The sequence below is a fragment of the Urocitellus parryii genome, chromosome 6, assembly GCF_045843805.1.
Source record: "Urocitellus parryii isolate mUroPar1 chromosome 6, mUroPar1.hap1, whole genome shotgun sequence".
Classification (NCBI taxonomy): Eukaryota; Metazoa; Chordata; class Mammalia; order Rodentia; family Sciuridae; genus Urocitellus; species Urocitellus parryii.
The window spans coordinates 110,367,426-110,390,064 of record NC_135536.1 but is presented as its reverse complement, the minus strand read 5'-3'; the positions used below and the strand labels follow the sequence as shown (position 1 = coordinate 110,390,064).

At 53.6% G+C, this 22,639-nt stretch overlaps 1 protein-coding gene across 5 annotated transcripts in view; it reads left to right on the top strand.

The window, feature by feature from the left end:
- Positions 1-22,639, top strand: part of Megf11 (multiple EGF like domains 11) — a 205,303-nt gene that overhangs the window by 5,176 nt on the left and 177,488 nt on the right. For 4 of the 5 annotated variants that reach the window (XM_026384875.2, XM_077799502.1, XM_077799503.1 and 1 more), the window contains exon 3: positions 2,038-2,138. The exons of the other annotated variant lie outside the window; for it this stretch is intronic. In XM_026384875.2, the coding sequence (XP_026240660.2) occupies positions 2,078-2,138 (61 nt within the window). In that variant the 5' untranslated portion in view covers positions 2,038-2,077. The remainder of the gene's footprint in view (positions 1-2,037; positions 2,139-22,639) is intronic. 5 annotated transcript variants of the gene reach the window in all.

Below are 22,639 nucleotides of genomic sequence, written 5' to 3'. Positions count from 1 at the left end.
CTGGTCAAAGGCAGAGATGGGAGTCCTGCTCCTCCCCTGCTCTGTGGCATCCCTGTGCCAGAGCCAGGTTTGCTCTGAGTGTGGCTCTTTTGGACACTTGGAGGCCACGGCTGCCGTCCATCACCCCTAGGCATGGGTGAGGGAGTGGCTACTTATTAAAACAGGTTATATTCCCAGAACATGAATTATTTTGTTAAATTATTGAGTCGACTTGCAACTCTCCCAATGACCCGGAGTGTGCATGCTGAAAGCGGCACCATCCGTCTGCTTAGGTGTGGAATAGCTTGTTGTCATTCAGGGTCCTTCTCCTGAAAGCAGCCTGGCCCATGGCCCTGCCCTGTCCTGCTTCCCACACGGGGAGCAAACCAGGAGGGGGAGCCAGAGACAAGGGGTGGCCTCTCTCTGCTCACGGGCATCCATGTTAACGATGCCAAGCCCACCTCCCCTTTGGGAGGGCTCAGGGTACTCCAACTTGGTGGGGACAATGGACCGAATGATGACCTCTCAGTCACACCCCTCTGAGTCATTTTCTTTCCCATGCCGGGATGGAGTCATTCATTCTTTTTCTGCAAGGCTCACACAGCCCCCCCCCCCCCCATACTGCCTCCTGTGCAGAGGAAGCTGCTTCCCTGGGAGGCCGGCTTACCTTCCATTATGGGCTTTTGACGAAGTAGAATGACCTTAGCTCACGACATTCCCAAATATCACAGATTTCCCTGAGGCCTGCACTGTCATTTGTCATGAAGCGAGGGCTTTAGGACTGAGAGGTTGTCTGGGCCTGTGCTGGGGGACTCCCTTCCCACCCGCTGCAGGAGGCAGGCTGGGGGCCCCTCCGCCCCTGCTGCTCTGCTGCTCTGCTGCTGTGGAGGGGTCCATAGGGCAGGGCCCGTGAGTCTGAGGGGGACAGAAAGAGCCCTGACTCTAAGGCCCGGGGACCTGGGGCTGGTCCTGTGTGTACTCCACGGCCTTGAGCAAGTTACTTCCCCTCTCTGGTCTCTGATGGCCCCATCAAATCTCCTCCACTTTAACTTTACTTGTGACAAAGGGGCTTTTGATTCCCTCCTCAGGGTTCTGTCCTTATATGTCCCTATTTCCCTTGCCGTACTCCTTCACCATGACCCACTGCAGGGCCCGAGAGCCACCCTGAGAGGACTGGCATAGAGCAGCCAGTGGGCCTTGTGGCTTTGAAATTAGGGTGACCTGGGTTTGAATCCCAAATCTGACGCTTTTTAGCTGTGTGACCACAAGCAAGTCATTAATCTCTCTGAATCTCAGTTTTTCTCATCCATAAAACAAAGGGTGGGAGTTATAGGCAAATGTAAACTAAAAACTCTAAACAAGTAATAAAAGAGAGCACATAAATAGGGCATCATAATGGTAGCTGCCTCAGGAGCTATTGGGACAGGACCAAGTGTTAACACTTGTTCCCAAGGGACTAGCACCCAGGTCCCTGTGTCCCAGGCCGGAGTGTCTCCTGCCCTGTGGGCCCAGCTCCTTCCTCTGCAGTGTGAGGTTTAGAGATTCCCAGGGAGAGCACGTGAGGCTCTCCAGGAGCTGTTATTTTGGGAGTGAGGGAGATTTATGAGGGACAGAGTAGGACTCAGTGGGTCCTTTTGCTTCAGTTCGCTGAGTGGGCAGCCCAGACCCCAGGCCCAGGAGTAGTACGGGGTGGGCCCAGCAACTCCCAGGGCCTGACTCCTGTTCAGCCTGGAATCTGGAAGTGTCAAGGAACCAAGGTGAAGCCCACGGCTGCCCCCCACCGTGTCAAGCCAGACTGTATCCACCTTGGTCCTTCTGCTTAGAAAAGATCTGGAAGCCATGGGTTAGCCACTGGCCCTGCCCGCTGAGTGCTCGGCCCCACAGCGGCACAGACCCCGCCATGGATTTTTCTTTATTGTGTTCCTTCATATTCAAAGCCGCTGTGCATTTAGAGTGATTATTGAATGGCATCCTCCGTATAGCTTAACACAAACATCACCCTAAACGGGAGCCATTGATTTTCAATGCCCTCACGTGGCTTTCTCCCTTGTGCCTTAGGATCAGTTATAAGACGGCGTATCGGCGCGGCCTCCGGACCATGTACCGGCGGAGGTCCCAGTGCTGCCCTGGCTACTACGAGAACGGAGACTTCTGCATACGTACGTAGGGGCTGCTGCTCCTCTGGCCTCAGTGCCGGTGGGCGGGGTGGGAGGGGAAGGGGAGAGAGACAAGGCTGTTGACCAGGGTCCCTGGGCAGCGGGCCCCAGCTGACCCCAGAGCACCAAAAGTCTCTGTCTGCTGCGTGTGTGACAGGGTGGTGGGTTTAGTGCAAACACGTTAGTTAGCAAGGGTTCGGCCTTCAGATCCACCTCCTCCTGGGGTGGATGGGAGCAGGGCAGTTCAGGCCCTGATGGGGACAGGGGAGAGGTGGCGCCTTCTAGAGCGGGACCTCTAGGGGACAGAGGGGAGGCAGCGCTGAGTGCCTGGTACTGGACCTAGGCTGTCGCGGGCGCCCAAGCAGGCTTTGTTGGAGGCAGGAGAGGGAGGGAGGAAGCCTGCTGCATCAGATGGCAAAACCACAGTCCCCAAGAAGAGGATGGCAGGGGTAAGGCAGACCAGAGGGAGCAGAGCCAGGAGGGTTTCCAGAAAGAACTGGAGGACACTGGGTAAAGACAGTGCATGAAGACACGCGTCACCTCTTACCCTGTGTCGGCTCAGAGAACAGAAGCCTTCGTGTCCCCCAGGAAGAGAAGAGCTGACCTGCTGGCAGCTGCAGGCCCTCTGGGTGGGGCAGTGTGGTACAGTGGGAAGCACCCGGGAGTGGGGACTCTGGTCCCTGCGTGCCAGCCACGTGGGCTTGAGCCAGTCACTTCACCTCCCTGGGAGAACAACTGTGGGTCCTGCCAGAGTCTAAGGGACTTTTCCCACTCACTGCCCAGTGGATGGGACCTGGGGACTGTCCAGTGGCATGTAAGTGTGCCCTTGATTGTCAGAGCAGCTGGGAGGCTTGTAATTAGTGCCTGAGAGGCAACCCCATCCCAAAGCCTCTGCCTCTCAGGTGGAGAGCCTCCTCCTTGCCATCCAGGTGGGCAGAGGGGGCTGGGCAGAGGGGATTCAGGCAGGGTGAGCGTGTTTTTCTCGGGAATGAAATGACAGTTCCCCCTCCTGTTGTCACATCACCCCTGATGCTGGAGAAGCTCGATTCTAATAGCATTGCAGGAATGAATGAAAAATGCTTCTGCAAGTGGGTTCAATAGTGATGGTTTTTGTAGGAAAAATGCAAAGAAATTCACTCAAAGCAAGTCCCAAAGGTTGTTTCTCAGGAGCAGGCAGAGAACTGAGCGAGGACTAGTCCCTGGCTGTGCCTCACCTGGGATGGGGGACTCTGGGGACGTGGGGGCAGAAGCGAGGTCAGCACGGAGCTCTGCAGCGGCTCTGCCCACGCAGAGTGGAGCAGGTCAGGCAGTTCACAAGCTCATAAAGCCCGACCAGGGTGGACGTGTGGGGCTTGCCCAAGGCCAGGGCACGGCGATGGCCTCGGGAAGTTATAAAGGAGTCTGGGTGTCAGCACAGGGCTCCGGGATGGACGAGCACATGTCCTGCCCAATTCCCACGAGTGGATGCTGGGAAAACGCTTGGAAAATGCAGGCTGGGCTGGCGTGCCAAGTGTCCTGATTGCAGGGCCCCATCTTGCTGACTGGGAAGGGACTTCTTAGCCTCCTGACCTACTCCTTACGTAAGCTCCAGCCGCGAGTGGCCACGGCTGGTCCACCAGGAAGCTGAGCTTGGAAAGCCACTTTCAGGACTGGGGCTGTTCCCAGGAGAGGACGGCAGGGTTGCTGCAGCGAGGCCCGGACAGCAGATGTGCGGGGAGGATGAGATGTGGCTCCTGCCCTGAGCAGTCTGCGTCCTCAGGGCAAGGTGGGATGAACTCTCTGCAAAGCTATCCCCAACAGCCAGAGCCTGGGTGTGAGACAGACAGACAGACAGACAGCCGGGCTCAGGCAGAAGAGAGTGATGTGACCTGCGCTCCCTTCATGGGACGTTGGGCTGGATCATGAGGGATGGGCTGACTTGACGTCTTGGGGTGGGGAGGAGAGGGAACCTCCTCAGTACCAGCTGAGGCGGGGCGTGGGCTGGAAGGGGACAGGCAGGCTGGCTGGGTTAGGCGCAGGCGGGAGCGTTAAATTCCCAGGCAGCTTTACCAAGAGCCACAGGCTGGCGGCTAAGACAGTAGTTCATGGGCTCACAGTTTGGGAGGTCAGTCAGTGGGCAGGGCTGGCCGCCAAGGGAAGATCTGTCCCAGGCCTCTCTCCTGGCTTCTGGCAGCCTCTTGCTTTGTGACAGAGTAACCCCAAACTCCATATGGCATGTGTGTGTGCGTGTGTCTCCAAATGTCTTCTTTTTATAATAACATGGTCGTGTTGGATTAGTAGCCTCCTTGATGACCTCATTTTGACCTAACTACCTCTGTAAGACCCAGTCTCCAAGGAAGGTCGTGGTCTGAGGTGCCGGGGTGAAGCCTTCGGCAGGTGGGCATTGGAGGGTTACAATGCAGCCCGTAGCACGTGGACGTCAGCTGTCATCAGCACCCGCCTGCTTCTGGGGATGGGAGGAAAGGGCTGGGAGCCGCCAGCTTGCTCAGATGTCAACACTTGTCCACCAGAGAGACCTGCCCAGGCGAGGGAGCGTGTGAGAGGGAGAAGTGATAGTGAGATGGTCAAGACTGCTCAGGGCCTGGGTACCAGGTGAAAAGCTTGAAAACCTGGGCCCCCTGCCCCTGCATTTCTCCTTCCTCCTCCCAGGGGCCAGAGAACCTCCAGCTTCTTAAGAACACGTCTGATACTAAAAGTCCCAAGGAGAACCCTGCACGAGAACAACTCCTGAGTTCTGGGCAGGGGCAGGGGGAGTGTCACCCTCTCTCCAAATCATCTTCCTGGAAACATGTTTCTAACAGGCAGTAGAAGGACAGTGGCCTGGGAGGGAAAGCCTTGGGTGTCTCTGTCAGTCACTTGCTGCGCAATCTTGTGCAAGTCCCTTGGCCTCTCTGGACCACCTGGGATAGGAACCATCCTGTGCATGGAAGGAGGAAGAGAAGAAACAGTGAGAGTGTCCTGGAAAACACAGAGCTCAACACAGATCCAGAGTGGCACTGTGTTGGTCTCCTTAGTAGCATTTCCTCCTCCTCAGAACAGCTGTCCTCATCAGGGATGTGGAGATCACATCAGACCTGCCCCTTGCCTCCTCCCCACTACACACCTTTCCCCTCCCATTATCTGCAGAAGTGGCTGGCTCCTGGCCCCACCTTGGTCACCAGGCATCAAAGATTTCCTGAAGACCACTGGGCATAAGTGTCTTTCTTCTTTCATTTGAAACAGTGCTGTGAGTATCTTTGTCTTTGCATAGCTTTTATGTCTTGGCAAAACAGACTGTCACTTAGGTGATGGGGTTCAAGGCACTTTGGGAAGATGTGCTCTTTGAAAATATCAGCCTAGTAACAGACTGGATAGGCTGGGTTATGCTGCAGTAACAAACAATACCCAAATCCTAGTGGCTTAAAAGAGCATTTTTTTTTTTTTCTTGTTCATATCTTGTGCCTGTTGTGGGAGAGCTGAGGTCAGTTCCTTGCCAACTTTAGCCCAGGGCCTCAGCTGATGGAGCAGCCGCTCTCTGGAATGCACTAAGGTGCTGGTGGAGGGAGAAGAGGCCTGCAGCTAGTCTTGAAAGCAGGGAACCAGAAACATTTAGCGAGCAGTATTAAAGCTTATCACAAGTCCCACCTGAGTGCTCCAACACTTACAGTTCATTCAGATGAACCTAAATAAACTTAATTGGGCTGTGTGTGCTCTTCCCAGGAGGTTCACAGACTTGATCATGCCCAATCAGAGTCAACCTGGAGGACTTGTTACCTAGCAGGCTGAGAATCTGCATTTCTAACAAGTTCCCCAGCGATGCTGGACCAGGAACCTGGCTTTGAGAAACCCCTGATATGTTGTGTAAGGGGAAGTTTCTGTGCTGCCCACGGCTTCTGAGTAAATTTCAAAGAGGCCCGACGGGTTGCCCATAGATGCATCTCCAGGTGCTCAGGGCTCCTCCTGATGGGCAGCAGAGAGATGGCAAGGAAGGGGTCCATCTGCTGAATCCCTCTGATCCTGTCTGTCTCCTGTGTGCTCTTGGTCACATTTTCCCCAAAGGGACTTAGTGCTCTAGACTTTCAGATGTTGTTTTCTGGCCCTTCCAGTGGTCACTTGAAATGCCAGAGCCCGGAATTAACCAGAAACTCCAGGTACTTATGTGACTGATGGCCCATTCGGGCTGTGGCCCTGGGGAGGTTCTGCATGCTCAGTCAGTCTGGCCCCATAGGGGTGGGCTGTGCCAGCTCCGGAGAACCTGGGAGGTGGGGGGTGCAGAGAGAATGGGGGGCTCATAGGAGTTAAATCCAGTGAACTCCTTGCACCAGTGCGTGACTTAGGTGCCTGTTTTACTACTGCTGTTATTTTGAACACCCAAGTACTGCTTAAATTTGAATTTGACTCGTGTGTTCACTACTTTGCTTACCCTCTCTCTTTTTGCATTGCACTCTGGGCTCAGCTTCCTTCTTGAAGGATCTCCAGTTGTTCCTTGGTGGAGGGCCCATGGTGCTCACCTCTCTTGGGCTTTATTTGTCTGGAAAGGTCGTGAGTTTGCCCTTGCTCTCACCTGGTGGTGGTCTGTGCTGAGCTTTTCTTGCAGCAGAGTGAGGACATGGTTCCTTTGTGTTCTGGACTTCACTGTGGCGTAGCTCTGCAGGTTCTTGGGGATGTGTGTCTGGGCGAGGAGTTATTTTTATTTACACCATTTGCTTCTCAGAGGTACACATTTTCTGCAAAGCTCAAGATTCGTGTCCTCCAGCAATTCGGGAAAATTCTCAACTGTATCTCTTCAAAAATCTCCTCCATTCTCTTGAGCCTCTCAGGTTGGAGCTCCAGTCGCCAGGCCCTCCCATCCCATGCTCTTCCCTAAATTCCCATTTTTCATCTCTCATCCCTCTGTGCAGCGTCTTGAGTAAGCTCCCCAGATCCGTTGTTCAGGTCCCACAGCAGATGAACCTGTCCGTGGAGGTCTTCATTTCAGTGACAACAGGCTTAATTCCTAGGAGTTTGGGAAATCCCTTTTCAGATATGCATGTTCTTTTTCTATCCCGTTCATTCTTTCATTATGAGTTCTACAGCTTTTATTATTTTAAACATATTTCCTTTATCATCTCTATCAGGTACTTGTGTCTTGAGTTGTTAGTTCTCTTTGCTCAGGTCCTGGAGGATGGACTCTCTTATTTATGATGACTGTTGAGACCCACTATTTTTTATTGGTGTGTTATATGCATTTATGCACAAGGATGGATTTGTTACATAATTATACATGTACATAATATAACGGTATAATTTGGCCACTATGGCTCCCCTGTACTTCCCCACTCCCCTTGGTCCCTCCCACCCCTTGGTCCCTCTTCTACTGATCTCCCTTTGATTCCCATGAGATGGGTCGGGAAAGGGGGGCAGCATTTCCTAGTTTCCCCTGCATGGGGAACTCCCAAGGCCAGGTCTGAGGCCAAGTCTGCCTTTGCTCTTTGTGTGGGTGTTAAGTCCCCGGCTTCTGGCTCCTGGGGATGGCTGGGCTGGGGGAGGGCAATGGCCAGGTCTGATGTTTCAGTTTGGCTCCAACAGCTTGTCTTAATCTCTTTCTCTAAACTCACTCTTTTTATCACACTTTACAATTCACCTTGCTCTTCTTAGAGCTCAGCTAGTTTAAAACTACTTCACAGTTTTTGGGGACACTTGTAACATGAGAAGGCTACATTTGCCCTTTCTGCCTCATTGCTAGAACTGCTTTATAGTGAGCAGGGGATTGGGGGCTTTTGAACCAGACTTTTTTTTTTTTTTTTTTTGTGTGTGTGTGTGTGTGTGTGTGCTAGGGATTGACCCAGGGGCACTTAATCACTGAGCCACCTCCTCAGGCCTATTTTGTATTTTATTTAGAGACAGGGTCTCACTGAGTTGCTTAGCCCCTCACTGTTGCTGACCTTTTGACATTTAATTCAGTGCTTTCTTGGACTGAGTGCTAACTTCTAGCACTAATGAGGACAACAGTGGCATCATGTCATGGCTTATCCATGTAGTATGTCCACTCTCACAGACTGGAGAAGCCAGCCAGACTCACTCTTGCCCTTTTACAGAACACAAAACTGAAGCCCAGAGAGGCTGGGTGACTTTTCCACCTGGCCAGCTAGGAGTTCAGATGGGTGCAACGTCAAATCCTGTATTTCCTCCTCCTTCAGAGGGTTTTCTTTTGGCAAACCTGTGAGCAGGAATCAATCAAGAAGGCAGGTGAACAGGTTTGTAAGAGAGGAGGGGACTAAAGACCCACCTGTTTGATTTCAAAATTCTGCGAAGGTGGGCTCTGGTCCAGGATCAAGGAGTGTGGGTGGGGCTGGTGGAGGGCAGGTGTGAGCAGAGCCTGGGGCCAGCTGCAGCTCGGCTTCTCAGGAGCTCCCTGCGGGCCCTCTAGCAGGCTCCTGGGGAATCGCACCTGCTGCTGTCATGGAGACAGTGCTGATGACACTCCCTTGGGTCATCAACACTTGGTGCTGAGCTTTGCTTCCTTTGTCATCCCTCCTTCCCTCTGTCCTTCCATCTATCCGTCCATATTTATTAGCTGCCCAGCCTTGCGGGCACTGCTGAGTCCTGGAGATAAGGCTTGACTAAAAAGCACGTGGGCTAGTACAGGAGATGCCAGCACAGCATGATGGGCACTGTTTAAATGCTCAGGCAAGGATGTCACCAGTCTGGTGGTAGAGATGGAAGGGCTGCCTGGCTGCCCTGGCAGGTCCCTGCTGGTGCAGCCACCATGATCTGGCCCTGTCTGTGCACTTAGAACATGGGTTTCGATGCTCAGAGCGGCTAAGCTCCAGGTGGTGATTCACGCTGACCAAACTCATAAATACTGATGCTTAACCCTGAAGCCAATTAATGCCTACGCAATTCGAATGTAACTACCAAAGATCTGTTCTTGCCCACTTGTTAGCGCTTGCCAGGCCCTCCCTGATAAATTGCTGAAAGAGTGAATTCGTGGCCTGGGCATCCACAGTACCCAGCGGTGGCTTTATGGATTCTCCTATCGCAGATTCCTCCTGTGCCCCTCTGGATGCCGTCTGTTTGGGAGTCAAATGACCCTTGGTTTCATGTGATCCTCACCCATCCTGTCCCTCTCCTGGCCCCACAACTCCTAGGCTCCCTGTGTCACACCTGTCCCTGCGGTTCTGCCACTGCTTGCCTGTCTATCCCACTCAGAAGAAGAGGGATCAGTCTTCCTTGTGCTCAGTGCCTGGCACTTGAGTGGGAAGCAACTAACTCCACCCATGGATGGAAGGACAGGGGCATGCAGGGAGACCCTTGGAGGGGGTTAGTTTCGAGCTGAGTCTGAAAGATGAGTAGGAACTCAGTAGAGCTGGACCGTGGTGGAGTCAGAGTTTTAAAGATGGCTGGCCAGGAGCAAACCCCAGTCACTTCCTCTATGACTCATGTGACCCTCTCTGTGCCTTGGTTTTCTCCTCTGTAAATAGGGCTGCATTAAATACCTATCCCTTTGGGCCATTGTGTGGATGACATGAGTTTCTACAAATGAAGGGCTTAGAAGAGAGCCTGGTTGTAAGAGCTCAGTCAACGCCAGTGATGGTTCCTTATTTATTTTGATGTAGGAGGACGTTCCAGGCAGAGGGGCAGCTTGAGCAAAGATAAGAGGTGGGAGAGAGCAAGACAAGGTCAGGACACTTCCTGGACAATCTTGTGATATCATCGAACAGCAAGGGACACCATGTGGTGTCTGGGGATGGCTGCTGTGAGGGCAGCAGCGTGCAGGAGAGTCAGACTGTTGAAGGGGTGAGAGAGACAGGTCACAGGGTGTGTGCAGGCCGGGGTGAGCCACGGATGGCCGTGCACTGGCACTGTGCTCAAGGGGGCATAGGTTACCTGGGGCCTGGCCTCTGGGTTTTGCTGGCCAGCCCTTTCCCCACCCTTAGCACATGCCGGCAGATTTCCTGTGCTGTCACAGCCGCCGAAGGATCAAGGATCTGCTTCTTAATTACCAGCTGCAGCCAACATTAAGCCTCTGCAGTCTGACTGGGCACCCTCTGGGGGGAGCTGGGTTAGTGTCAGAAGCAATCAGGCTGTCTACAAATCCCCTTCCTGGGAGTCCCGGCAGCTAAAGCCTGGGAAGGAGCTAACCTGTCCTGAGGGCAGTTTTTCCCCTGTGGAAACTTCCTGAAGGTCTGGCTCGCCAACTTCTGCTTCTTCCACACCTGATTCCTCCTGGGATGCTCCCACTGGTTTCGGGTCCTCCTTGGCATCCGCCACTCGCCTCACCTCGCTATGTGGCAAGCCCCACAAGTCCCAGCTCCAGCTAACGACGGGACCGCCTCCTCCCACTCTGTGCCTCTCCCATGCGGGCTCCTTGCTCCTTCTGCACCGGGAAGCGTTGACCTCCCTGTGGCCTTGCCTAGATGCTCTTCCCCCAGAAAGCCGAGTGCACCACGTGGCCACTTGCTACCTCACTCAGTCCTGTGTCACCTGGCAGAGAGGCCTTCCTCTCTGACAAGGTAGCCTCCTCCTCCCTTACCCTCTCAGCCTCCATTTGTTTCTCGGCCCGGCATAGAGTAGATGTTCAACAAATGTCGAATGAATGAACGAAGGAGCTATAAGCTCCTGCAGGCAGAAGCATCTTTTTTATTTTTTAAAATCTTTCTTATAGTTGTAGATGGGTGGCCTGCTCCTGGGGACTGTGCCCAGGGTCCTCCGCACTGAGGCTTCTCATTCTGAGTCTTGCTTCCCCAGGGTCGCATTGTCCGACTGCTGATCCCTGACAACCCATCCACGTACCTTAACGCCCCACTTTCCCTCCCTGGGGCTTTGTGCAGGCTGCCCCCAGGACCCTGCTCGACTCTCCCAGCTTCTGCTTAGCTGCCTGTGAAAACTCAGAGCAAGGAGGGTCGTTCTCAGAACCCACCCAGATACCTCCTTTTTTCCAGCCTGTCCTGATCTCAGCAGCTTCACCCCATGGTCCCATGTATTTATGGTTCCCTTGCTGGGCAGGGAGCTCCTCAAGGCTGTGGCACCCTCTGTATGCCGGGTGCCCCACAAGCGGCCCATGCTTTGGGCAGGCCTGTTGACTTTGGGCTGGATTCTCTCTGGGGCCCTCACGGCACACTCAGGGGAGGAGTCTCTGGGCAGGGCCTGGAGATCCTGAATGGAGGGTGGTCAGCCTCCATCCCCACTCTCCCCCGTTCCCAGAACCCCTCAGGTTCCCAAAGCCCTCCCAGAGTCCTGGTGTCTGCACCCATGTCACCTGTGTGTGAAGACTCCCAGGACCCGACAGCAGGGACTGAGCCCACTGTCCCAGAACCCAGGAGGCGGCCCTTTGGGTTGAGCTGAGCTTCCAGGCCTTGAAGAGGCAGCAGAGAGAGGGAAGCTGGTGGAAGGACCCACCGCTCATGCCCTGCCTCCTGGTCTCGAGCACCTCCTTCCCTCCTGACTCCTGGCCTTGGTAGCAGAGAGGTTTCAGAAGAGTGGCCATTAACAGTGTTTTCGAGTTTATGGACACATCAGTCCCTAAATCTCCTCTAATGCCTGCTCTTTGATTAAGGGATGCTGAGTGGCTTCAGTGAGGGTGACAATGACAGTTCAGAGCCTCTCTCTGCCTCCCAGTGGCCACTTCAGTGTCTCTGAAAACTTGCTTCAGAAGAGCCTTGATCAGCTGCCCATTGAGTGGGGGCAGGGGACTGGCTGCACAACATTTGACCAGGCCTTGGCCACCACCCACGAAGAGCCTGGAGCCAGGTCCCTTATTGCAGGTACATGTCCCACCGTCCCTACTGTGTCTACATCTGGGGGTAAGTGTAAATTTAGGGTTTGTGTTCTCACCACTAAGTTAGAAGGAACCAGGGACCCCTAACTTAACCCTCTAGTGGCTGGATTATGGGAAGGGAAGTTGGGAACAGGCTAGGGATGGCACCCACTTACGAACAGGAACAGGGGAATTTTAACATTTTGCCATTCAGAATCCTTCTCCCCAGTCCGAGTCTTAGCCTGAACAAGAGTCACTGGTTCTCATTTTCCCTTGAGATGTGCTACATCTGGACCTCACAGGAAGGAGCAGCCCCGCACCAGTGCCTGGCTGAGTGCACATATGGAGTTGGGACCCTGCCTGTGTGGAGGCTGCCCCAAACCTTGGTGCTAGGTGTCAGTGTGGGTGGGTCCCACCAGACAATGTAAAAATTAGAATAGACCCTAGAACCAGATGGCTGCCACTACCTATGTAACTTTGGGCAAATGACTAACTTCTCTGTGCCTCAATTTACTCAACTGTAAAATGGGGTAGCAACAGTACCTTCCTCGTGGTGGTGTGGTAAGGATTCAATAAGAGAATCATGTAAAGAGCTCAGAACACGCTGGGCACAGTGTAAATGCTATGCAGCTGTGGGCTTTCATTATCACACACTTTTGTCTATGAGTATTGGGGTCCACGGTGTGCGAGGATCTTCCCCTCTTACAGAAGTATGCACGTTCATACTCCCGTGCGTTGCTTGCTGTGTATGTGTATTACATGTCTGTCCATGAAAAAGCCCCTGTAACTCACGTGCCTTGAATGTACCTGCCTGTTTGCATATTTAGAGCGTCTTGGCATTCACTCCTCCCCAGGCTCTTCTGAGTGTCACCTTCCCCATCATTGTTTCCCATTTTCCTTTCTCCTTCCCCTTTTCAAGCAGCCAATGGCACTGAATTGTCACCAAGGGAGCTAGAACAGAGCCTTTGCTCCTGCTGGGGTGGGAAGGGGGAGCTCAATGACACCATCAATCTCCTTCCCCTGGCTGAAGGCGGGCCTGGAACCAAGGGCGAAGCCAGGGAGACCTCCTTGTCCCCTGGCCACCTTCATGCTGGGCCCATCTAGGAAGAAAGGGAAGCTCCCAAGTGTGAGAACAGGGTGGCCCCAACTTACAGGCAGCCACCATCCTTTTGGTGTGGCCAGGTGGAGGGACCTTGGCCTGTTTCTCCAGCCACCAAACAAACTGCAGAGGCCTGATAGTAAATCAGCAGCGAGTGAGCGTGATTTAGAGGACTCTGTTTGTTTGCTCAGCTAAGCTTTTGGCAAGGTAAATGCATAAGCTGCAGAAAATCTCTTTGAAACAGCCCGCAGGGCTCAAACGCCCTTCAGTCCTCCATAAAGGATCCTCAAAATTATATGGACTAGATTAGTATCTCTATTACATAAAACCATTTCAATGCCTGCTGGGGCTTTGAGAATAAAGTCACCGGATGGACCTTTTGTTGCTGTGCCCCATCAGCCTCATGGTAATTGAAGATTTCCCTTTAAAAGTGTGTCAGGTGGAAAGAGCTCCTAATTTACTAAGTGGAGGGGCCTTTGTTAGGGAGCTGGTTCTTTGTTCTGCCCGTCCCTTTTAATCTTGTTTTTGCACAATGGACTCACAGAAAGCACTACCAGCCGATTGATGCTGGGGAGGGAATGAACAAGGGCAGGGCTGCCTGGCAGGGAGGGCCCACGAGGTCCCCGCCCTCTTCCATCTGCCTTCTCTTCTGCCTTCCCGCTCTCTGGACTCCAGAACCAGTGGGCAGGTGCAAGCCCTGGGGCCAGCTCTGTGTCTTCTGAGGAGTGGCCCCCCCTTGTTTTTTCCAATCAGGGAGCAGCTTCTCCTTTCTAAATGGAGTCTGCGCATGGCAACCCCAAAGGCAAGACCCAGGTTGGGGGCTGTATTCTCTGCTGGTTGTCAGATTTGAATCTAGCTGAGGTCTTCAGCCCCAAAGTCAAATGCCATCTGGTGCCTGATGGGACAGTTTTGTTTGGAGGGGCTGCCACGGTCCTGGGGCACTTAGGAACATTTGTTGTCTGAGAGCTGTCCCCAGGCTGGCTTTGGCTCCTAGGAGGAGGAGGTCGCTAAGCCCCGGTGGAGAGGACTGGTGTTTGGCTGCAGGATTCTACCTCTCTGGGCCTTAATTTCTTGACTGCAAAATAAAATGACCCATCAGCTTTGAAGTTCTGTGACAGACGAGTTCCAATGGTGGTGACTGTGGACCGAGGTTTTGTCGTGTTGAAGTGAATGGGCCAAGTTCCCTTGAGACCCAAGGCTAATGCAATGGTCCAGAATGGAAACTTGCAATTGCAGTTCTTAATAAAATGAAGTTCAGGAAGAGCCCAAGAGAGGCCAAGCAACTGAGAAAGAATCAAGACACCGAGAGACACAGAGCTCCTTGGAGATGCCACTCGGAGTGTTCCAAGATGGCAGCTGTACATCCCCTTAGGATCATCTTGACAGGTCTCCTGTGGGTGAGGGGCTTGTGAGCTTCCCCAGGGCAGGGCTGCTGCTTCCTGAATGGCACCCCCAATGGGCTGCCACAGGCCCTGGTGGCTTCTGAAGACTTCAGTCCTTAGCCGGGTGGGGAGAGGGGAGGAGGAGCCAGTGGTGACACCTGAGCCAGGCAGAGGGGCTTGTTCAGGCTCATCAGCTGCATTTGGAACAGACCCAGGCGACTACCTTGGCCGGCCCTTTGCCTTCTCAGAGAGCAGGAGCGAGGGAGGGCCCTGCATGTGTGCTTCAGTTTTGTCATCTGTAATCCTCGAGATGACTTTGCAGTAACCTGTTTCTCTCTCTCCTGTGTGAACCTGGGACTAGGAGGCAGATGACTTGCCCAAGGGCTCCAGCCGGGGGGTGGCGGAGCTGGATTTCCTGTGCTCCAATGTGGAAAAGCTGGGCCTGCAAAGCCCACCAGGACCTTAAGTTGAAAGGATGGGGCCCCTGCCTTGGCTGGAGTCTCCTTGCAGCTGGCGTGTCTTGTGGCAGGGCCACCAGTTCTGGCTCAGGCTTGGCCGTGGGGCACAGCCCTGCTCCACTCTAACCAGCTGAGTGACTTAGACCCACCATCCCCTGAGCTTCTCTTTCCTCATCTGCAAAATAGAAGCAGCATCTCATGCTGCAGCAGAGCCATGGGCATTGTGATCGCTGTCCCTGCTGACCCCTGCCTTGCCCTGTCCCCTCTTCCTCCCACTTTGCTTTTCTCTCATCTTCCTCTTCCTTTTCCTCCTCCTTACTTACCGGACACATAGCGTGAGCTTATATGCCAGGCCTCATTTCTGTCTTAATTTATTTAATCCTCATGACAACCCTATGTAGTAGGTACTATTGACATCCTCATTTTGTTTTATTTTTACCACTTTACCACCAGGCTACAACCCCAATCCTTTTTATTTTTGTGACAGGGTCTTGCTAAGTTGCTGGGGCACATCCTCATTTTACATGAAATAGAGGTGCAGAGAGGTTATAAAACTTACCCAACGTCACACAGGAGTAAAGCAGTAGAATATGCCTGGGAATTTTAAACCCAGGCATATGGTATCATTTCCATTCTGTTGGAGCCAGTGGCCACCAGCTTGATGCTCCAGAGCTGCTTTCTGAGCTTCTGTGTCTGGGGTGTATTGAGGGTGACCGTGGGCAGCTTTAGCTGGTAGGATCTGGGGTGTGGCTGCTGGACTGCCCCTGCTGTATGTGACTGCACCATCACCCAGCCCAACACTGTCCTGCTCAGTTCCCGTTCCCATTGGGATGAAGCCAGAGGAATCCTGCTGTGTATCCTCTCAGTGCCTCAGTTTCCTCATCTGTGCAATGGGGATGATAACAATACTTTCAAGTTTGGGAAGGCATTAGGTGGACAAATGTACATAAATTGTTTGGAACTGTGACTGGCACACAGCAAGTGTGTTAGTCACCCTTCCATGTCCATCCAGTATGGCAGGATAATGCAGAGAGTCTCACTGCGAGGCCAAGGGCAAAAGGACAACAGTCTTCAGATCTGAGAGGGATCCCTGTCTAAACATAGGATCAGGCTGGGGCTCACAGGCTCCCTCCCTGACTTCCTAAAGAAACTACTTGAAACCGCCAGAAAGAATAGCAAATAAATATCAGGCTCATAGTCTTGTCAGAGAAGTTGACCAGGAGCCGGGCTTTGTAAGTGGTGAAGCCCGGGAACTGGCTCTGCTCTAGGACGTGCCCGGATCACTTGTCCACTCAGCAAAGACAGAACATCTGGACCCGTGTCATCAGGATCCTTGGGTTCAGCCTGCAGGGGTCCCTGAGAGACATGAGGACTCCGAACTCCAGAGAGGGGTCCGAGGTCCCTGCCTATCTGTGACAGGAAGGTCTGCCAGCCAGGGCTCTTGATTTTGCCCCAAGGAACTCAGGGTGGCCTTAGAGCATAAGCTACTCTTAATGGCACTTTTTTTGTCACTTGAGCTTTTACAGCTCAAATGACAAAAAAATGTAAGATTGTCTGTCTTTCTGTCTGGGATGAAACAACCTCTGTCATAGGACAGGTTGACCCCTCAAGGTCTCTTCCAGCCCAGAATTCTGGGGTTTGTCTGGGCAGGGCGAAGGCCCTGCACAGGGAAGTGGCATGCTAGCCTCTGAGCCACTCCTTCTTGGCCCCTGGGACATGGTTGCTCTCCTTTAAAGAAGGCAAAGGCAGCGTGCCTGGCCTTCCAGCCCCCTGAGTGGACCCGGATGGAGCTTTAAAACTCCTCAGCTTCTGACATGTGGACAAACCACGGGGCCACAATGTGGATGCCTCTGCTGGAGATCTTAATTACCTGCTAAGAGCAAGAGACAGTTTTAAGATCTGCAAAGTTGCTGGTGGGAAGTGGTTTATTTCCCAGAGCAGGGTGCAGAGCAAGGGGAGCCATATGGCCCAGTGGCAGAACAGCTGTCTCTCGAGAAGGAGCAATCCGGGGGCCCCCACCATCTGGGTGAATTATGAGACTTGCAATTTTCACGCATATGTTACAGCATCTCACGACACAGCAGTCCAGGGGGTGGGGTGGAGAGAGATGGAATGTCCCGCTCCGTGCCCTGGTCTAGTGCATGGCCATCCATCTCCAGACACCTTGACTCAGGGCCACCTCCTGAGCCTGTCTGCCCTGGCCAGTCCTTGTCTCTGAGGTCGTATGGACTGATACCCTACCAGCTCCCTGGGGTCCCCCACTGCCTCTGCCCGGCAGGTGATCCATCCCTTTCTGCAGAAAATATCCATGTCATTTCTATAACTGCAGCCTCTTTGGCAGGGTGGGAGAATCTAGTTGAAGAGTGCTTAGTGGTTTGGGGCTGTTATATTTTCTCTGCTCTATGATCCGTGTTAGGTTAAAAGGGCCAGAGCTGCTTCTCCTTCCCACTGAAGATAACTCAACCTGGACAGGCTCCCTGTGGGAGAATTACCGGTGATGAGGGACTTCTGGTTGGCTGGAACCGTTAATATCCTTCCCCCAAAGGGGTCCTCTCCTTCCCCACCTCCCCAGCTGGCTGGATTGATGAATATATTCCAGTGTGTTCCTGCTTTAAATGATCACTCTTTTCCTTTGGTGGTCGGTGGCTGTGCAGAGCAAGTATCCCTGGGTGGGTCCCCTGGAGTGCCAGGCCCTGGGGTGGGTGTCCCTCCACTCCCGGCTTCTGTGACTCCCCCTTCCTAGATGAGGAGGCAAAGCACAAAGGCTAGAGGTCAGGTTACTAGCGAAGGTTCTTGTGCTGAGATTTGGTAGAGAGGATTCAAATCTGTCCGATTCCAGAGCCTTTTTCTAGAAGCTTGTCCTGCCCAGTTGCGCAGTTCTCTGAAGGTGCTGTTAGCAGAGGGTGTTCATTTTAGGAAAGAGTTGTCACATAAATTGCTGTGTCTCCGCCTTTCAATGACTCTCCCACTGACACGCCAGGAATTTGCACATTAGATTCCACTGTGGCTTCCTGGTCTGCAGAAGGTTCCCAGCCCAACATGACCACTACCTGAGAGGGCCATGTGTGTCCCTCCATGCCCCAAGGATGGATAGAGAGTAACACAGCAGAGGACGCTGGTGCCCTCCCACCTAGAAAACTTGATCTGAAGTCGGCCCTGGCCCAGTCCAGATGTTCCAGCCACACCCCACCTGGGTCTCCACAATCCATATGTCACCACAGGCCCAAGTGGGGGCATTCTGTGGATCATCTGGGTCCAGTGTCAGGGAGGAGTGCCATGTCCCTCTCTCCCTGGCTTGCAGGAATGGGACACAGCCTAAAGGCCTCTGAATCCCCAGCCCCAGAAGCTGCTCTCTCCAGAGGCCTGGAGTGGACTCTGGGTGTCTTGTCCCTTCACCTGCTGTGCTGTGTGGCATTGTGTCACTGTCACTTTGATCCCTGGAGGATGCCTTGAAGGTCCCCAAGGCAAGGTTTGGATCTGAATGTCTCCTTGTTTCTGTGGAGTAACAAGTTATTGGTGTCTGCCGGAGAGTGACTGGGAAAATCAAGGTGGCCCTGTCCCAAGAAAGGTAGGGGACCCTGCTCATTCATCTCTGGCAGCAGAGAGGCCAACCTGGTCTCTAGGAGGGGCTCTCTTTGGGTTCCCTGTCCCCAGATGACCCTGAACTTGGTGTGCCACTCCAAGCCCTGTGAGCATTTTGAGCTGGTGGTAGGGCGCGACCACTGAGGACGCACTTTCTTCTTCATGGGTTCCACTTTCCTGGGATGGAGGCCATTGGGAGCTCTCTTGTTCTACCCTGTAAGAGGGGACGATGGTGAGGAAGCTGCGTCAAGGGACCCTCAGAGGCAGTGGGGCTGCCCTAGTTCCTCAAGGGGGCCGCCTCCCTCTTCCCCTTTGTCTGGATCCAGGTGGGGTCTCCTTCCCACCACACCCTGCTCCCTGCACAAGGGGTTCTGGTGTGGGGCTGGGGGGGAGCACCCGGGAGGTGACTCCCAGGGAGGTGGCTGTCCTGCACCCCAGGCTGTCCTCCTAGGGTTGTGTGTGAGATCGTGTCTAGGGGCAAGGGGAGGGAGGATCCCTGTGGACCTCAGGGAACCCAAACGATGGGTAGAGGTGCGGCTTTTGACCTCCAGCAAGTCCTATGGGGAGAGCAAGGACCCAAAGCCACTGGAGTAGTTGGGCTGAGAGCCGAGTGGTAAGACCTCTGTCCAGAACTCCAGGCCTCACGTCCAAGGAGCTGGGCTGGGAATCAGGAGACACACGGGTGGACCCCCATCCTTCCCTGTGACCAGACCAGAGCCCACATTCTCAGGGTCAGGTGGGCACAGCTGTCAGGATGCTGATGTCCACCTGGGTCCTGCGGCCACCATTGGCAAGCTTGATATGTGAGCAGTGACCGACAGAGCTGTGCATCGTGGGGTCTTGATGCTGTCACAGCCACAGAGAAGGTGGCTCTCTTCTAAGGGAGGCCATGTGGTTTTGAACTGCTCTCAACAGGATCCCAGAATGAGTCCCTGCCTTCCACATAATGGCTTTCCAGACAGTTAAAGAACGGCCTCCCTTCTCTACATCTCCCTGAATGATGGTTTCTTTCCTAGTCTAAATATTGCTTATGACTACGCAATTGATTTTCAAGTACTTCTTATGTACCAGGCTCTGGGTGAGGTGCTAGAGAGACAGGAATTGTTAAAATAGACATGCTCTTTCACCCAGGGAGTTCAAATCCAGCATGGCCTCATTCCCAGACACCCCTCCCTTTGACTATAGGAAGGTCTGCAAGTCTGGCTTGATCAGGGCATTTGCTTTCCATGTTTCTATCAATGTCTGTGTGAAGCTGGACAAATCACTTAACCTCTCTGGGATTCATCCTGAGGATAACACGTGCCTGCTTCCCTCTCAAGGTTAACATCTGGGATCTGACGTAAATTGGATTTTTACTTTGTTACACTAGATACAAGGTGTTGTTTACCTCCAATTCCTTGGAAACAGAGGAGCAGGAAGGGAAAGTTGTTTATTTTGGTAATGTTCTTATGACAGTAATTAATGTCTCTTTTTAGACAAGCGGATCATCCATTCAACAAATGGACTAGAGTGGTTAACACTGTGATCACTGACTTTTTATTCCGACAACGTATATTGAGTGCTTGCTGTGTTCTGGGCTCAGTGCCAGGGCTGGGGTAGACATTATGGGTGAACAAAAGAGAGGGGTACCCCATGAAGCTGACAGCCTATTCAGAGATAGGCTTTCAATAGCTGTCCCTAGATAAATTGGAAGGACATTCTTGGTGGGTGCCATGGAGGAAAAGAATGCAGGTGATGAGAGCCAATATCAGGGAGATGTCCTTCAGAAGGGAGGATGGAGGGTCAGCTGCGGGCTGGGAGCTGAGCCCTGCAGAGTTCATGGGCGAGGCCTGGGCCTGGGAGGGAGCTCCTGGCAGGGGGAATTGAATGGGCAAAGGCCCTGCGGTGGGGGGGGGGGGGTTATGCTCTAAGAAACTAGCAGACAGTGGTGGGCAGAGGGCTGGGAGGAGGTATCAGGATGGGGCGGAAGAGGTTCATGGGGCCAGGTCCAGTGTGGCTCCCAGCAGAACAGAACAGGCCTTGGCATCTCTGGCTGGACCCGAGTGAAGGCAGGCAAGGCCCTAAGGCTGCGGGATGCGGAGGCCTCAGTGCTGTTGGAGGTTATTTGTGGCAGCCCTGAGGCTGCTAGGCACTGTGTGGTGGAAGCCACTGCCCTGTGCACTCCCCTGGTCCTCCCCTCTACCCTTTGTGGGAACAGGACTCATGCTGACCTCTGACTCCCTCCCTGGACATATCTTTCCAGGGTACCTCCTGTGGCCAGCACAGTGCCCAGCCCCAGCTGGCTAGGTAGGACAGGTTCTGGCTGTGACGCTGCCATGAACTTGGTGTGTGACCTTGGCAATTCCCCTTCCTCCCCTGAGCTGCTTGGGATTCACACCTGTCTGTGTCTAATAGATGATCCTGACTCTGCACACTAAGCGGAGGGAGGGGGCAGAAATGAGACCGGAAGTCAGGGGGGATGGTGGGAAAGAAGGGTCAGGAAGACAAGTTGCTCTGACAACCCAAACCTGCCCTCAGGTCATCTTCCACCTCTTCCCTTCTCCTCCCTTTGCCAAGGTGCCCACGAGGCGCCCGCCAGCTCTCCTTACACTTGTGAGGAAACGGGGTGTCCATAGCAAGGGAGTTGCCCTGGTAGCTAGCTGGTCTCCAAAACAGAAGTGGTGGAATTGCACTTTGAACACAGGGACCCCAGCTCCTGAGCTCACGGTCTCACCGCTCTACCTCCTGACCTTGTCATGAGCCCTTGCCCATCTGTTGGGCTGTTTGTGGGTCTGTGGCAAGGGGGGCATCGCCGTTCTCATTTTACAGATGAGAAAGTGAAGTTCACCCAAGGTCATCAGCTGGGCCTCTGGCTCTGGGCAGGTGATCTTGCCTGGCTCGGGTCCTGGAAGCATGTGGAGTGGGGATCCCGGGAACTGGGTTAACACAGGAGGGGGTGGGTGCACAGATGCTGGCCAACTGCAACTCCGACTGCTGGCTTCTGAGGACAAGGCAGACTCCAGGGCAACCTGTGGGCTGTCACTCTGGGTCTGATATTGTTTCTGTTGCTTTGATGCAATGTTCTGTTGAGTGCCTGCCCTTGGTGCGTTTGGGGCAGAAGCAGCATTTTCTGTGTTTAAAGGGATGAATTACTTTTCACCTTTCCTCCGCTATTTTGCCCCTAGGGGAAAATAAAAGTCCTGCTTTTCAGGATTTCTGGTTTCTGGAAGCACCTGTTGCCAGCACCAGGGTCCAGTTGCTTTGTAGGTGCCTCCCCACGGGCAGCATCTGTCCCTGCCCCTTCTGGCACAGATGTCTGTCCTTGTGCCTTGCAGGGTGTTATGGTCCTCAGCAGCCAGCCAGTGCCAGGCTCTGGATGGGAGGGAACAGTGGACAGGGATCTCTGTCCTTCTGCGGCTGATGGCCCAGGCTGCCAGATGAGCCCCCAGCATGCCAGGTGATGATTTATCACTCGAGCTGCTCTAGGTGACAGGCTGAGAGAATGCTGCAGGGAATGAGAGGCTGTGCCAAGTGCCACAGCAGGGAGCCTAGAGGTCAGGGCTCTCAGCCAGCTCGAGTGTGGGGGACCCCCCACAGGTGCCTTCAGGTCGTTGAGCCTCAAGATTCCCATCTGCGAAGTGGGTAATTAACAGACCTATCTTGCCTACTTAGGGGAATTGGGAAAGGTAAGGAAACCACAGACAAATCTGCTTTAGGAACCACACAGTGCCAGTGAATCAGGCGGAATCAGCCCTCTGGGCTCTGAAAACAGAGGCAGAAGTTAGCTTTGTCTTTCTTCAGTTATCCCCGGCACCTCTTCTTCCTTCCCACTCTCTTTTTCTTTTTTTTTCCTTTCTGCAAATACCTACTGGATTTCCTCCTGATGTAAATAGCAAGCTTTGTCACACACAGGTCAGGGTCTGGGGAGAGAGCAGGGAGCAAAGAATGCTCCATCCCGCCCTTTAAAAATTTGAGACTAGTTCAGAGCCAGATGTCACCACAACTGGGGTAGAGAGTCGAACGAATGTGGCACTCCTCTGCCCCTGGAGTTCCGGGCAGGATGCATCAGGGGCTGAACCTTAAATAAAAGGTGGAAAGGAGGATGGGCAGCAGGAGGGCAGGGAGGGCCCAGCATCCCAGAGGGATCCACCCTTGGGTGGCAAGAGGAAGGGATACAGGGACCCAAAGAGGACGCCCACTGTGGGGCTGCTCTCTTGGCTGGAAGGTGATGTCCTCTCAGGCACTGGTGCTGGACCAATCTCGGGGACCATCAGCCTCCTCCCTGT